General features: G+C 46.2%; 1 protein-coding gene across 1 annotated transcript in view; it reads left to right on the top strand.

Annotated features, from left to right (window-relative positions):
* Positions 1 to 17,500, top strand: part of LOC143121733 (1,4-alpha-glucan-branching enzyme-like) — a 103,719-nt gene that overhangs the window by 76,908 nt on the left and 9,311 nt on the right. Inside the window, exons 14-15 of the mRNA XM_076282298.1 lie at positions 407 to 537; positions 9,509 to 9,626. Coding sequence (XP_076138413.1) covers positions 407 to 537; positions 9,509 to 9,626 — 249 coding nt within the window. The remainder of the gene's footprint in view (positions 1 to 406; positions 538 to 9,508; positions 9,627 to 17,500) is intronic.

Here is a 17,500-nt window from a genome sequence, read left to right as displayed (position 1 = left end):
GCAAACTCATAATTTGCATCCTGAAATGGAATGAACCTTGGGAATATTAATTTGAATGTATTCACTGGCTTTTCAGTTGTAATTATTTGTGGCTGTGTATAATAGATTTATTCAGGTAGGAAGAAGTCTCTTCCACCACCACCCCCCCACACCCCCCAAAAAAGCGATTTTTGTAATTTGAATGAATTTTCTGTCTGGTGCTTTATATGGTGCTATGGAAATGTCCAGTCTTGTCCCAGACAATCATTATAGCATGGTCAAAGCAAGCGACCGCACTGTAAAAAATTCAAAAAATGGGTTCTCTCATTTCACGTCATACATATTTATAGTTTGGCTGCTTCGGAGATGTACTCGTTTAATTCCCGTCCGCCGTTAAAAAGAGCTCCATCCTTTCATCCATATGCAGGCTTTTGTCAGCGAGAAGCACGAGGGGGACAAGGTCATCGTCTCCGAGAGGGCCCACGTCGTTTTCATCTTCAACTTCCATCCTACCAACAGCTACCAAGACTACCGCGTCGGTGCCGAGATGCCCGGGAAGTATCCTTTACTTTTCACAGCCTGGTGCAGGTGCTCACTTTGTCACCACTCTCAATGAAAAGGGCTTTTTGCAGTAAATTGGTGAATATGCACCGATTTTCCAACAAGGATATTATTAGAGCCCACTTCAGTTTGTTTTTGAGTTAAACCCTCAGTAATTAAAATGTTTTTGATACAGTTCGGGTTGACCTGCTGTAACAGTTAACGCTATATACTTAGTGTGCTGTATATCTGTCAGCGGCATAATTGGTGTTTTAATTTTAAGTTCATATACTGATTAACAGTCTGTTGATGTGTGTGCCTTTGTGTGCCTCCGCAGTGGGTCTACTCCATCAAACACTCGAGGGCCATTTCGTGCAGGTGTCTGTGTACACAAACTCGGTGGGTTTCCGACGGCATTTACTTTTGATGGATGCCCCAGACGGTCAGAGTTGCCTCAGAGGTGTCACATTTGGTGGTCCCCCAGCCTCTAAAACACCCATCAGCCGTGTTCACTCTCCACTCTCTCTTTTCTCTCTCATTTACATGGTGGCGTGTTTTGAAACACCAAGTGCGAGACACACGATTGCGTCACAGGCAGACTAATGGTGCATCTGCCCAGAACCATACGCTACTTTGTCGGGCTCGAGGGGAACTCGGAGAGACGGGGGGCACGGAAATGTAACCGTTATACTGCGGACATTTCGGCTCGTCAAAATATGCCTGTTCTGCACCCCACCCCACCCCACCCCACCTGGGCTGCTTTGGGCATTGAACCTATGACCTTGACATTGCCTTTTCTCCGCTCTTGCAGATCTCAGAATCTCTCTGGAAGTGTCTGTTTCCTGCGAGAGCTGGCCAGTCATTGGCTAACGAGGTGTGGAGCTGAGAGCTCCTGCATGTTTAATGCCCAGGGATGATGGCCATGGCGGCTGAATGACCAGAGGGTCCTTGAACATGGTGTTCACCTTGGATGCTTCAGGGGGCTTCTAGGATGCATCCGCCAGAAAGAAAAAAAAATTGAGAATTTGAGATGAGGTTTTGGCAATGGGGGCCAAAGCTATATATTCTAGGGGCCACGTTTTTACAGCGAGTGCAGGTTCGGGGAAGGCGTGTGGTGTGCTATGCACAGTGCAGTGATGTAGTGCCTGTCTCTGCTGCTCTGGGGTCAGGTTCTCGCAGGTCAAAGAGACTGTCCCCTTTCTGAAATTAAAAAGAAGGGAATTCTCAAAAGTGTTTTGCAATAGCTCTGCCCAGTGCATTGGGAGCAAAGTTGAACTTTTTTTTTGAGTTTCCAAGGATCTAGTTGTCTAGTGTAGGAATAGAAAACATGGCAGCCGTTATATTTCAGTGTTTGTGGTCAACCTGGAACAGTTAATGCTCATGTCTTTCCCTCCCTTTTTCAAGAAAAAATATAGATTCCAAAAAAATGTGTGTGATTAGAGCAGGACTGGAGAGGTATTAACTGATTTTTTTGGTATGAGGAGGCAGATTTAGCCTTCAGCGCATGAACTTTGGGGATTGTTTATTTTCCTTGTGGGCGCTCCCAGTGTCATTTTTATATATGTAGGCTATCTTTCATGTATTATTCATTTTCCCGCGCAATTCCTACCTCCTGGAAACCTTTTGATGTTTAAGGAGATGTCCTCAGATATTGATAGTTAGGAAAGCAAGCGGAAGAGAGAACGCGGGAGAGAGAGGGAGCAGGGAGACATGGAACATGCAAATAGCTCAAAGGGCAAAGCCAGAGTTTGTCATTAATACAGAGGCGCAGTAAACATGGGTGTGCATCTGTCTGTGATCATTTGTATGTGTGTGTGTGTGTGTGTGTGTATCTATATAAGTGTGTGTCTGAGTCTGTGTTTGTGCCTACGCACTCCTGCAGAAGGTAAACGGCAAATATGTGTGCGCGTGTGTGCGTGTGCGCGCGTGTGTGTGTGTGTGTGTGTATGTGTTTGTGTGTGCCTGAGTACACCCCAGAGCTCGGAGATGCCTGGCGACTTGCTGTGGCGGGGCGCGAGCAGCAGAGGATCCAATTAGAGCCGAAGACAGATGAAAGTGCCACTCAGAGGCAAAAGGGAGGTAAACAAGACGAGTCCATAGGTGTCCAAAGTGCTTTTTCATTAAAGCCCGGGCCTGTCGCTTCGCTTCGTTTCCACCGCTCGCGTGTTAAAGAGTGACGCCACACGGGAAGCGCGGGGGGGGTGGGGGTGTCGTGGGTAGAAAAAGAAGCAGACCCTGCTGTCTTTGGATTGATTTCAGCTGGGATGTAGGGGGCGGGGGGTGCATGGGAGAAACACATTGGGTAAAAGGGTGAGTGGAGCGGAAGACTACGTCTGTATCGTCGTGTGTGTTCCTGTAGAGGAGCTCAATGGCTTTAACTTTCACAGGTGCAACCGTAGCTATTAATGCACCGCATATTACTGTGTTGTGGTAGCGGTCTGCTAGAACATGGGTGGGATGCGAACAAGCCTTAGCGAGCTTTTAAAACTACACTTTCTCAACGATATCACTGCCTGCTCATCAGGACTCACAGCTGACAGGGCAGATGTTTTTTTTTTTCTACAGCTAGTTTTTCTTTTTCTTCTCTCTTCTTTTAAAATGTTTCTGTTCGTCGTACGGGAGGCAAAAAGTTGGGATGGGAAGTTTCCCCCAAAGTTTAATGCTGCACCCCTAAACACTGGCCATTAAAATTCAGCCGACATCAGTGTTTTGACAGGTGCTCAAGCCCGCAGTGTTTTTATCCTGCATCTGCCCCCCCACATCCACCCCACCCCCCACAGATTCAACCTTTTCTACCTCCCCCCCCCCCCCCCCCCCCCCTCTTTCCCTTGGTAGGTGCCTTCTCGAGGCTTCTGGCAGCCCGCTCCAGCCAGCCAGCCAGCCAGTTGGTGCTATTTAAAATCCCGGTTGGATACCGCCCCGGAAAAAAAAACGAAAAGCCTTGCGCTGTCAAAGTGGATACGTCTTTTGATGGTGCATGCCGCGGCCCCATCGACACGCCAGAGATTGTGTCAGGTCATCCCCACTCTCATTATCCACCGGGGCATTTACCCGACAACCATCCTAATTTGGACGCCACGGCGACAACGTGAGACTTGGAATGAGGATGGGTGCATTCTCTCTCCCCCGCACTTGGTGCCAACAAGCAGCCTGCGCAGTGCCTAGAGTGTATCGGGGGTTGTATGTGTGTGTAAGTGTTAGTGTGTGTGTGTGTGTGTGTGTGTGTGTGTGTGTGTGTGTGTTTGTTTGTTTGTTTGTGTCTGCAATCATAGGATGGGTCGATGCCTAGTGGAGTGTCAGCATGGAGCTTCAGGCTCCTACCTGACAGTGAAATGTTATGTGGATTATATGTTTGACCATAATTTATAGCCTGTAAGGTGTATTTTGCAGGCAAGTGTGCTTTTTAAACCTGATGTGTGTTTTTCCCGCAAATGCTGTCATGACATGAATGATTCAAGTGGAGTTTTTTACACAAAATTTCAGTTAGCAGTTGCACCGCCTTGACAAAATGATCAGCTTTTTCGAAAAGGCATTTAGAAAGCTCCTCCTTACTTGATTCCTTCTATTTGATTCCTTCTATCGTAAATAAAATGTATAGCAGAAATCTGGGATAGAGGGAGTCTTAAACTAAAACCAACAGGAGTTGAAAATAGACCTGCCAAAGTTATGGGGGGTTATTTGCAAGTGCAGGACAGGTGTCAACTCAATAACAGTTTTCACCGGCCTCGCTGACACCGCCGCAAGCCGCACTCACCCAAGCTATTGGATGTGAGCAGCTGCGAGGTAAGGTGCTGCACCAATAACAAATCCAAGAGTAAACTTAGGCCACAGGAATAAAACTAAGCAACTAAAAGAAACTGCAGTGAGTTCATATCATCAAGACCTCCAAACGAGATTGTAACCCGTCCCGGTTTTGCTGCTTTCCACAGATAATCACCCATCAAAGACTTATCAGGTATTACTGTAATGGTGGACACCTCACATGATCCTGTTGATGTAAAGCCATTCCACCATTGTGGTAGCAAGCTGCCTGTAGGCATCAAAAGTGCTTTGAGTCATTATATGAATATTGAATAATAGCTGATGGTGTTATTGTACTCAATGCTGTCATTTTACTTTCATATGAAGAATTCTTCTTTGTGATTCCAAAATAAGATGGTGTAACGACTGATGTAATGGATTTACTTTCACTTTGAAAAGGTTTGGTAAGTGTATTTGATGTGATTTTCAAATGCAACTTACAGACATTAAACAGTTTGTACATAATTTTAGACATCAGGAAAAGTAGCATTTATATTTGTACTCTGCTGAGGTTGCTGAGCATTTGTAGAAGCATGTTTACTTTCCACATGCGTGAATTCACTAGCTTTATGAATGATTGACTCCAAACCAGGATGGAGTCTTTGCACCTCCAGTCAGTCCATTATTATGAGTCTTGGTGTAGTAATCAGACTTTAAGTGAAGGCATTTTGAATGAGACATTCTTACCATTCCTAAGGGGAACGACCAGCAGCCAATATCAAGCCCAGGATCTTACAGATATAAATCATGTGCCTAGACTTCAAAGCTAATGCCCTTAGCCACTGACTAGGCTAACTAAGGCATTGCATCCAACTTTAGTGAGGAAACTCTGCCATATCATCCACACAAGCCTGGGCAGGACCAGAGTCTACTGCTAGAGTAGCTTATTAGGATTCAGCAGAGGCCTTCACTGTGTGGCTCTGGCCTGCCTGGCTGGCTGGCTCCTCTGTGTTCCCTGACTAGCTAGCTAACCCACAGAAGGCTCTCCAGCTCTCCCTCCTCTCTCTCTCTTTTTTCCCCTTCCATATGGACGAGGGCTGTGGGCCGGCTGCGATCGCGCTCGTGGTCACCGGCTGATTTTATATGGTTCATCAGGGCCTTTAATCACTGCCCTGAGAGCTCCCGGCCATCACACTCCCGGCCATCACACCCCCGCGCCCAGTGTGTGTGTGTGTGGGGGGGGGGGGGGGGGGGGGGTGTAGGAAATTGACTCCCTTCCCGGGGCTCTCCCGTCCCCTTTCATTCACAAAGGCCATATTGATTACAATACTTCACAGCTGAACCGCCGGGCCTGTTTGCAGCAGGCATCTGTAGGCTCTAACAAAAACGTAATTGCTAAAAGGCTTGAACTGCCAATTTGCCCCTGTGCCTTGCCGTCTTCTCCCTCATAAACACTTTGCTGGGGATCATTAAATTATCAGTCCCCGCATCCCTGGCATTATTCGAGCGCCTACACTCACGCTGACACACCAGTGCACACTGCGGATGCTCAGTCTCTTCAACTCTAAGTATCCCTTACGGTACACATAAACAGATATGGCAATGCTGGCTAGAAGTGCTGTGGTTTAGCGTGATTATAGTATTACGGTAAAGAAATAGGATGTGTTTGAAGATCTGTGGGAAATGACTCCCAGGAAGAGCTTTGATATTTGAATTTATTAAACAAGGATATATTTATCCAAATTAAGTTACTGATGTAGGCTGCAAGATTAAACCAATCTGCATGTTTATCTATGCCAGTTTCTTTTTACAGAATCAAATATCAGTGAAGGCACAACTTTGTTTGTTTATTTATTTATTTATTTATTTATTTGTGTGCCTGGCTAAATTACTGTGCCATTTCTTTATTTGTGGAGTGTAACTATTATGTTTTTTATTTAGTGCATCTTGGGCTTTGTTGTAGATCAGGCTGAGATGCAGAGATTATGCTGATGGATTTGCCTGTGTTTGCAGCCGCATGTCCCATGTCATCGTAACAAAAAAATGTGTTACAGTCCTGTTGCATTTTTCGACGACAAAGTGACGCTGCCGTCGCTGCCTTTTGTGTCAGCCACTGTAGGGGAGCATGCAGATCATAGTAAGGTCACCCAGAAAAGAACACTGTCTGTCAGGACGTATTCTGCTCTAGTAAAGCACAAAATTAATGTGCTTTCACTGAATACCTCCCCCCCCCCCCCCCATTTTTTTCCCTTCTCTCCAACACTGTGCCCTTATAACTGCTGAGGCGAGCCACATCCAAAACAATGAATGATGGGTAATGCTTTTGTGGAAGTGAAATGGTGAAAAAGAAAACGAGAAAAGAAAGAAAAAAGGAAAGGGGGGAAAAAAGTGTTCTGCATGAGGTTATTCTGCCTTGTGCTAAAAAGAGGATGTCTAAGCTCAACGCCCTGTACCGACTCTCTCTGCTACTCTCGAGAGATCCATCCTCCCTCCGTTTCATCTTTCCCGTCTTTCCCTCTCATTTTTCTTGTGATAACCATCCCAAAAATATCTATAACAAAAGGAGAATTAGACGGCAGTGCAAATAGCGGCATGTAGAGTGGATTGGAGGGGGGTGGGCAGCAGGCATGGGGGGGTTATTGGGTTGGGGGGGGGGGGGGGGCTGAGGTAGGTTGTCTGTGATAGTAGTGGGGTGTGGGGTGGGGGGCGGTTATTTGTATCGTCGTCTTCAGCAAAAACAATGCGCGCCGCAGCACTTCTTTTTAATCATGGGTATCAAAGCAGACAAGCAGACAGTAAAAGGCAAGCTTTTCCACCGGCTCCAGGGGCCTCCGACAAGTGAGCGCGCTCGGCAGAGACTCCCGCCCCAGACCCCTGACGAGCCTGCAGGGACTCTGGGTGATTATTCAGCCAGCCAATTAGATGCCCGATTGCTTGTTTGCCGCGGCTCGCGCACCATTTAAGCCCCTCCGAGACGCTGTTAAACAAAGGACTTGGAAAGAGGGAATGAGGAAGGAGTGTGAGAGAGAGGGGGTCTCTGGGGAGCGTAGTTTTTCTTTGGTCTCCATCACTCTGTTTGTTTCCCATCTCTCTCTCTCTCTCCCTCTGTCTCTCTATTCTCTCACTCCCTTTCTTTCCCCTCCACAGGTAAATAGCATTCTTTTCATTCACTTTTGTTCATATTAACATGTAACTTAAGCTTTTTCATATAAGTATAAATGCAACATAATTTCCCAGTTCGGTAATGTATCTTGACACACTTTTCCGTGGCTGTCAGAAACATGCCTTGCTTGGTTACGTGAGGTGTTGACAGACATTATGACAAAAGCATTATGGTGCCCCGCTAGCGGATAAATTATGGTGACTTAGTCGCAGTGGGACTGTGTGACACATCCCGGCAAATGTCTTTCACCTGTTGTCGTCATGTGCGCCGCAATGATCTCATGTCACTTTTTTTTTTTACGCAAGCCCTCGTTGACACGTTGAAGCGCCCATTGTTCATGTGACAGTTATCAAGACATAACATTATCCTTAACACTTCCATCATGTCAGATGACTGTATGATTACTACGTGTCAGTGTAGTGTAGATTGTTTCAGGGATGATTCACTACACTCTCCCATCCCCCCCAGCCCCCTTCAACCTACAAAAACAAAAAAAAGACAGGCTTTTGACAGTCACGGAGCTCCACAGAGATCTGTGGAGAGTAGGAAGGGGAAAAAAACACCTGGCTGCCGTTATCAGGCCATCACTCAACATTCCGTAGATCCACTCCATAAAGTTTCATTGGAGAAGGAAAGATCTCCCTGGCTGGAATTTGAATCCATTTTCCCCTCTGAAATATTCCGTCTTGTTGCTTTTTATTCCTTTCCATTTTTCTTTCTCTCTTTCTTTTTCTCTCTGTCTCTCGCTCTCTCTCTTTCTGCAGAAGGTATTGCTCATTCTGGTCATGAATCTGGGCAATTACTTTTTTAAATATTTAATTTGCTTCATGCAGCACTGACTGAGAGAAGAGATTGTGTGCATTAATAGTCTCTGTTGTTTGAAACATTTTTCTTGACAGGATACATTATTAATATATTGAAACAGATAAATAAGTCCGCAGTCAGCCCATGAATTGAGTGCTCGCCGGTTTATCCTTTCACTCCCTGTGTCTTTACTTCTGTCTCTTTTTCCCCCTCTCTTCCTTTCTCTCTCTCTCTCTGATTCTCTCTCGCTCTCTCTCTGATTCTCTCTCACTTATTTACTTACTGCACGTGTAAATGGGACAGCGTAGTCATCTCCCAGGAGTTGAAAGCAATCAGAGTGGTTGATGTGTAATATGTATTCAACTGAGGATCTGTTGGCCTCCTTGGGCTAGACAGACTGTGTCTCAAACCAATGTCAGCGCTCTTTTGTGACCAGCACTGGTCTTCCAACTGCACTGTGCAAGCATAATGTTCTCAGTGTTCATGGCAACGGCAGTGGTTGAAGCCAGGAGAGTGGCCTTTGTGCATGAAGGCCAAGACGAGCAACCTTTTCATATACATAATGCATAAAAATGTAAATGTTATCATATATAATGGGTTTGCCAGCAAATATGCACTGAACTGCAATTATGTTTAATGCGTTCGTTTGATCCACAGTGGTAATTAGTGCACTTAACTTTTGTATGGGTACAACGTCACACATGCATGGTAAATGTGTGACCTTGGGATGTGAAAGCTCAAGCCTTATTTGTCCACTATAGAAAGTGATGGTGGTTGATCGGTATCTGCTGGGCTGCATTGTAGATCCGGAGGCTGGATTCATGAGCAGATTCACTGACTTATTTGTAGTCACATTGTTACACCTTATGAATACTTCCAATAGTTCCACTCAAGGATCAAAGTTAGATGTGTACCCTTGTCAATATATTTGACCAGCTTGTGTGTGTGTGTGTGTGTGTTTGTTTTCTTCTATTTGCGAGGGCTGCTTTTTTTTGGTTTTGAAAGGTCCTCCAAGAGCACTCTGAAACACTCAAATAATGCTTATGTTTTGTGTTTGTTTATGCACTGTGTGAGGGGAGCATGCCATGAACAGGACCACATGCATTCAATCAGCCCAAACACACACTTAATGGGTGTGTGGATACTTGTGTTTGTGTGTGTGAGACAGTAGCCCAAGCAAATGGATTTATTTGCGTAGCAACTGAAGGATACTCTTCACGCTGTGTTTCTGATGCTTCCTCTCATGGCACTCCACGTGCTATCCTTAACGTCATCGCTCAGATACCGGATCAAGCTGGACTCAGACGACGTGATGTATGGGGGTCATGGACGGCTGGACCACAACACCGAGTTCTTCACAGAGCCTACTCCTCACAACGGTCGTGGACACTCGATGCGGGTAAAGAAACATACACACACACACACACACACACAGACACCACAGAAAGACTACAGTTGTCTCATGTTCTCAGTGGTTACAGCAGGTTTCCCACAATCTCAGACCATCAGTGATTTTCTGACCTGTAGGTATTGTGGATTATTGAAATACTAGGGACGATTCATGGTGAATTCTACCCCAAGACCACAACAAATTAATAATTATAGATAGCCATGACATTATTGGTTTTCTGTCAAGGACCATCCACATTGGACAGAAGGTTGTAAATGCTGTAGAGCTATAGCCTGACGAGCCTGACCCACATCAAGATGTTGGATCTGGGAACACACCATTGGCAGGGCTCCATCCGAGGGGCGGAGGGGCAAATCACATTTGCTGCCGCTAGGGTGCGTCTAGATTTCTAGGCTAGTAGAGCTACCCATCAAAGGACCTTCAGAAAACAATGTATACATGCATTAATGGAGACACATGGAGAGTTAGATTAGTTAAAGAAGCCTAAAGAATAGCTAATGGTATTTTTACCTGATACTTTGTACAGAAATGTGTTCGTGTGTGTGTGTGTGTGTGTGTGTGTGTTTGCGTGCGTGCGTGCGTGCATGCGTGTGTGTGTGTGTGTGTGTGTGCATGCGTCCGTGCGCCTGCATGCGTGCACGTGTCTTTGGCCTCGCCTTTATCTTAATTATCACAAGCACATGTCGACTGTCGGCGGTGTCAGAGTGATTTACATGTGCTTTATTTTAAGGCTGCTACGTGGCGCAGGCCATTTTTGAGCTCATTTTGTTCTTCACAAGACGTGACTGGACTCCTGGCCACAGATGGTTATTTTTAGACTTCACCTAATGACCTTATCAGCAGGGCGAAACGCATGTGATTGTAAGTGCTGCGAGTTGCACGGAGAGACATGGTTCCCTTCATCAGATAAGCCCTGTCTCTCTCTTTCTCTTTCTCTCTCTCTTTCTCTCTCTCTATTTCTCTCTCTCTCTCTCTCTCTCTGCTCGCTTCTCGTATTTCAGCCATTTTTACATTTCTTATTCTATTTCCAGGGGCCTGATTGAAATTAAGTGCGTGGCGTGAAATTTAAACCTTCACTTCCAGTGCCGTGGCTTGTGACGCCGGAGCTTCATCTTGTGCTCGGCTCGTTTTTAGTGCTCTTCGTCTCCTCTCCACTCTCCCCACCTCGCTCATATCTCTTTCTCTCTCTCTCTCTATTTCTCTCTCTCTCTCTGTTTTCTTTCTCTCCCCCCCCCCTTCTCTATCTCTTTCTGTCTCTCTCTGCCTCTCTCTCTTTTCAACCTCCAGGGTTAAGACTGAGCATAATGCAAAGCAATAATGATGTGCAGGCAGACTACTCCATTTTGTAGACTTTTAAAAGCCTATGCAGTATTAAAAATCTGTCTCTGTTAAGGGCAGCACGGGGCCAGGGATTCTAGAGTGTTCTAACAGGGATGGGCGATGGGCCAGGAAGAAAAGAATGAAAGCTGAAAATATTGTTGGCTATGTACCACCGATTTAAAAATATCTTTAGCTCAGTAGTCAGTACCACTCCAATATTAAAGATGAGCATTAGTAGACCAATGTATTCTCAGTACAGTTATTTAGAATTTCTGTCTCACTGGACAGTCTGAAGTGTTTCTTTCATCCTATTTTATTGATTGTCTTTTATCACTTTTGAACTGCTAACTTACACCGCTAGCTCCTATACGTGGGTGCTCACTCTTGCTTCAGATCTTCGCTCGTTCAACAAGGCACATTTTTTATGTACACCAAACTGCCTCATCATGACTTGGATGGCTCCTACTCTGACCCTGGGACAAGAATAGGACTGTTCCTCTCCCTTGAAAAACCAATAGCTTTTGTCTTCTCACTTTACACCCTGCCCCTGTGTGTGTGTGTGCGTGTGCGTGTGTGTGCGTTCGCGTGGCATCTTAGTCCTGAATTATCCACACTAACAATTATCATGTCATCTTTAAAGAGCAGGTACACTCGATATCTTTGGGACTACTGCCTGAGTTGGGCTGCATAATTCATGACCTTAAAAGCATGCCCTGCGTGAAACAGACTCTACGCACTCCTGCAAAGTCATGGGCAGGAGGGGAGGGGGCGGGTTGGGGGCGGTTGGGGGCGGGGCGACTCCCCTGGCATATCTACATGTCTCTGTCAGCCCATGTCCCAGTCCCCAGGCTATTAGAAGAAAATAGAAGTCAGCGCAAGAAAAGTCCTCTCCTCCACTATGCAGATGTGGAAATGCTGAAATGCACGTTTCGAGCCGAAAGACAAGACTCGACTCATTCTTGACTCACCCTCCCCCAATCTCAATCTAAAGCTACTTCTGAGAGCATTGTGTGTGAGATTATTGCCCGAATTGCCAATAGAACAATGTTCTGGAATCGTAGCCCTCTTGGCAGAGTAGTGTGAAGGAGTCCGTATCATGTAACACATGGGCCACAATTAAATTAAGCACTACTGGTGCAACCCCAACGTCCCTTCTAAACTCAATAGCCTTCATGGCCTGATTGCTTGCTTGATTAAACTGCAGCCCACAATTCATGTTGAATGGGGCGTTAGCGCTGAAAACACCTTTTTGCGGAGCCATTTCAATTAGCTTCGTACATTTAATTGGCCATTGTTTATCTTAGTTGGCATTTATTACCTCGTTCATTCTGGCTCTTAAATTTGCGTTGCTACTTCTAAGTTATTGGCTGGAGGCAAGTTGGGGGGGGGGGGGGGTGGTGTTGTTGTTGGAATGTGGGGGGGGGGGGGTGTGTGATGGTGGATGTTTTCTGTCTTTGTAAAATAATCATGAGGGAGGAGCACTTCTGGCAGTGCTTGCACATATGTACTGTTTAATAATAACATTAAGTCAACAATCGCTGTGCCTTTCTCCTGCCACCCGGCGCCACTTAAAAAAAAAAAAATTCCCCCTCCTCCGCAAAAAAATCTCAACGGTAATTCTCAGCTGTGCCCAGGCAGCTTTCATCACTTTAAAAGCTGTCTATTATGCATTCTCTTTATTCTTTAGACTGGCTTTTTATTAAACCTAACACAGCAGCGCTGCTCCCCCCCCCCCCCGATACCTCCCTCTCACTCTCCAAATGTGCTGATTAGTTAACAAGTGGGCTGTTAATAGGGCTAAATCAGGACTGAGAGGAGGGGAGGTGATGGCGGGGGCAAGGGCACTGGCGAGACGAGACGGGGGCCAAGCCACTCCTCCTGGCTTTTTTCTTTGCTGTCCTCTCAACGGAGACACCTGTCTTTTTGGCGGCTTGGTGTGCATATGATGGGAATTAATCATCTTGATTCCTGGCAGGTGCCACAAAAAAAGGTCCCACCTCAACACCCCACTCCCCCCCACACACACGCACACACACACACACACACACACACACACACACACACACACACACACACACACACTTGCACTCCTCCCTACCCCCCCACACACACTTTTGGAAAAGATTTCCGCCTATGATTTATTCAAGGGCCCCCAGCTTCAAAGTTGGCATATTCGAAGTAAACTTTTTCCTCCCCCCTCCACCCCATCTTCCTTCTACTTCCTCTTCTGCTCCTCACCCCCCCCCCCACCCCTCCCCTCTTCAGCTCTCTTCCTGTCGTCTTTTTTTTTTTTTTTTCCTTTTTTTTTTTTTTTTAAATGGGTCCATCAGCTCGCCCACCTCCTCCTTTGCTGAGTGACGATAAACTCTCATTTACTCTCCGAAGGCGTCGAGAGGCTGACACGAAGCGCACTTAAAATGATGAATCCACCTAGATTAGGTATGCAGCCCGGGAAGACAGCCCCTGAAGTTTCTATCTAGGAGAAGCCTTTTGTGGGTGACTCTCATACCTTCACAAGTCCCACCAACCCAACCCCCACCCTCTCCACGAGGGCACACTGTACGTCTCGAGCCTCATTTTCTCACTCGGCTGAATGAATGAAAAAAAAGAAGAAGAAGGAGAAAAAAAATCCCGTTGGGGTGTCACACTTTAAAAGTTGGGCATCGCCTATTATGTGTGTTTTTGAAATCCTCAAAAGGAGCGCGGTGAGTCACCGGCACGGCACAGCTGGTTATTAACTCCTCGGAGCCGTCGGTTTGAGCGCGCCATGAATCAGGGCGCTACCACGACTCCCTGGTTCCCTCTGACTGATACACACACACACACACACACACACATAAATGCACATACGCATTTTGATATGAAAAGGTGTGGGAGTGGAGATTCAGTCTTATTTCCCTGAACTGGCTCAGAGATGGATCCCCTCCCTCACTATGGTTCTTGACAGCTTTCCTCAAAGGGTTGACTAACATTGCTCCTCCTTTCCGTACTGTTGGCTGACTCATATCCTATCTCAATAGGCCTTTTGCACAGAAGATGACCTACAAACTAATCAATCTGGCAAGTCTGTAGCACAATTCAAAGACATAGCATGAGAAAGCCAAACGGCTAAAGGGGGAAAATATTTGCAGGATGCTCCCCTGTACTTGAGCATCCAGCAGCTTCGGATAAGGCTCGCTATTGGAGTTGTACTTTTGCATTATCACAAGCCTCAGATCTTTGATGAGTTTCACATTGAACCCTGGGACACTTTCTCCGCACTGATCAAAAGGGCCTCATTTCCATCACAATGCGAATCTCGGAACATCTAAGTACCGTCTCTTTAATTATGGACTAATAAAGTAACTAAGATGTAAAGAAGTCTGCATTGAGAGGAAAAAGGAGAGAGTGCGTTTAAACTCATCGCCCTGTAGTTTATGTAAGATTTATATAATCCTGTAGTGAAGTAGCTCGCTGTTAGACAGTAGCTTTAATGTGGGCTGACTTTGTGTTCGTATCTGGGTTTCTTTTATTATATATATATAAGCAGTGTTTCCAATCTTTTTATTCTCTTTCAAAACTGCATGGAGCCCTGTGTGTAAAGTGGTTTCTCAATGGTTCAACATGGTCCATTCCTATGCCATGTTAGTAGTGAGTTAAGGGCAAGCAAGGGCACTCGGTTGAGATCATCGGGATGTTTCCCTTTTTTCTCTTCCTTTTGTCCCTTTTGATTGCATCAGTCACCTGGATAGTCATTTTTTGGGATGTGCGAACACAATCATTTTTCAGCACTGAGTTCATGCACGGCATACGCATTGGCTGATCTACCTGGACATGCCTCTGAGACCCCTACAGATGTGCAGCCCGGCGCAGAGACAGTGCTTTGGCGACGAGCGGAGAGTTTGATCCATGGCTTGTTGAACAGGCATGGAGAATGCGCGCGCACACACACAGTGTGTGTGGAAGTGTTGTGCTGGCGGCAGCCCCCTTTCGCTTGTTTGTACTTATATGTATATAATTCATGGCAGAAGATGGCCTCTTGCACTTTTGAACTTGGCACTTTTTTGTGTAGACGGCTTTTCTTTCGACAGTGGGTGAAATGGGACATTATGAGCTGAAACATGTGCATGAGGCGGCATCCACACGGCTTCCGTGAGAGACGGGGAGTGTGTTCAGAATGATATACTCAGTCTGTACGGCCAGCCAATGAGGAGGGCAGCGCTGGAAGGTCAAGGGAAAGGGGGAGGTGTGGGGGGGGGGCTGCTGTGAGGGTGTGCTGTGTCACACAGCCAGAGGCTAAAGATGAATACCTCTCTCAGGCTCATGAATATCGGGAGTCTGGAGTCTGCACACCTCACCTCTGCCGAAAAAGCCTCGGCTTGGTCGGCGCTGCGAATCCGTCAGATTGATTGATATGCCGGAGTGCTCGGAGCTTAGCTCTCCCCTTCTCCTGGAGAGGAATAAAAGGGGCTGGGGGCTGGGGGGGGGGGGGAGTAGTAAAAAAAAAAAAAATTCATGTTCCTACAACCCTCGACTTGAGAAATGTGCCCGGGAGTTTCAGAAGAAGAGAGAGCGAGAGCGAGCGGCAAAAGAAGAAGCGAGAAACTGAAAGACGAGGCGAACTTTCTTGGGAGTATTTGTTTTATGCCTGACTTTTTTTTCCCTTTTTTTTCCTTTCCTCTGCCGGCTCTTGTGCCTCGCAGCTCTGCAGCTTCGCGTTTTTCAAAGGGGGGTCGGGGCGTATCTGCCGGCAGAGCAGCGAGTTGAACCGAGAACGGGAGCCGGCGCGTCGGGAGACCCCGCGCGCCGAAGAGCGTCTTCGGATTTGCCCTCTCCTCCTGTTGTTCATCGGTGCTTTCATGTTTAGCGCGCACTTGGCAAAGTAAGCTCCACCAAGGACATAATTGTCTCAGTAAAAGTGAGGCCGCGAGTTGGCTGCACAGCAACAGGGCAGATTGTGGACAGCATATCCACTCGGGATCCAGTTGTTTTTCATGGCCACTCTGTACAGAAAACTCTCCACCAATTCGAAATTCTAATGTTAATAAATCTAACCCGACAGACAGACCAACTTAAATTACTTTAGCAAGTGCATCTTCTTCACATGTCCTTCAGTGCATGTTTTCTTTCATCCATACAGCCTGACAACCACTGGCTTTGCAAAGCATCCGTTTGTTTGATAAAGTCAGCTGCTCTTGGTTTCTGACACTCTCCAGAGACACTGCTGCACACTTTTGCCTTTCATCTCAACAGGTGCACTGAATCATGCAACAAACATCCTTAATTCCCATCCCCCCGTTCTTTATCTATTGGATACGTCTCTCTTTCTCTCTCTGTTTATCTATCCATCTCTCCACAGTTTCCGTTCTTCCTCTCAGCGTCGTCCGTCTATCTCTTTCCGCCACTGCCACCCCCCTCCACACACACACACACACACACACACACACACACACACACACACACACCTCTCTCTCTCTCCCCCTCCGTGTGTGTGTGTTTCGTCTCTCCATCTCTCCCCACTGGGTGTGTTTAATTAGTCACCAGTGTGTCTGAGACTGAGCTGCTGCCACAGCAGCCTCCATTCCCCCGGCGCAGCACAGTTGCCAAAGAAAAACATCCCCAGCACGAGTCTTCATGTACACACACACACGCACACACATTAACACACACAGTTATGCACACTCATACACACAGACAAACATAAACACACACACATACATATAATCACAGTTACACACACTCTCATACACAAACACACTCACACACAAAGCTATACCCACTTATGCCTACTCATACATCCACAAACTTATTCACACTCATACACACACACCCTTATGAAGTTTGCTTCATTCTTACAAGCAATGGGAGCATGCACTTTAGTATCCTGGTTATTGATAAATAATCACAATGCTTATGCACATTTAAAACTTTGACATACTATACTATACAACACATACAATACGACTATAACCACTGACAGACACATACATTACCATAGTATATGGAGTGGGAGGTTATACTGTATACACATTTTCACACACACAGACACAAACTCTCCTTCACTAACAGTCGCTATCTTCACCAACACACTCCTTCACTAACAGTTGTTGATGTGAGTGATATGAACACAATGATTAGAGTAGATTCAACTTTATTGCCACTGGGCAGTACCCTGGAAATCCAGAGTTCTCGCGAGAGCACAATGGAATTGTCTCTGCGAGACACTCTGGCAAAGAGCAATGATGCACGTTACTTTTACCCCAACATTCCGGGGAACCAGCTAAACTGATGAAGACAGCGCTGCAATGTTGGAGGACAGTACACATTGGTCGTAGTGTTATCCGATTGCGTCGAAGTCTGAAATCATTCAGAGTAAACATGGTCTAGTGTTATCCAATTGTGTGCAGTGAGATTTTTAAATGCATGCTTGTTGCTGCCCCTCGAGTTGGGCCATTACATTGTTCTTTGCCAGACCCTTAATCTTTCTAGATTATCAGGGTCTGGATTTTCCAGGCTAACTGCATAGACACAGACTGTGAAATACAGTAGCTCGTGCACCATTC

Source organism: Alosa pseudoharengus, unplaced genomic scaffold (assembly GCF_046254945.1).
Source record: "Alosa pseudoharengus isolate Yale_2024_CS ecotype anadromous, Long Island Sound unplaced genomic scaffold, YU_APseudo_1.1 YU_APseudo_1.1_scf_13, whole genome shotgun sequence".
Taxonomy (NCBI): domain Eukaryota; kingdom Metazoa; phylum Chordata; class Actinopteri; order Clupeiformes; family Clupeidae; genus Alosa; species Alosa pseudoharengus.
This window is presented reverse-complemented; position numbering and strand designations above follow the sequence as displayed.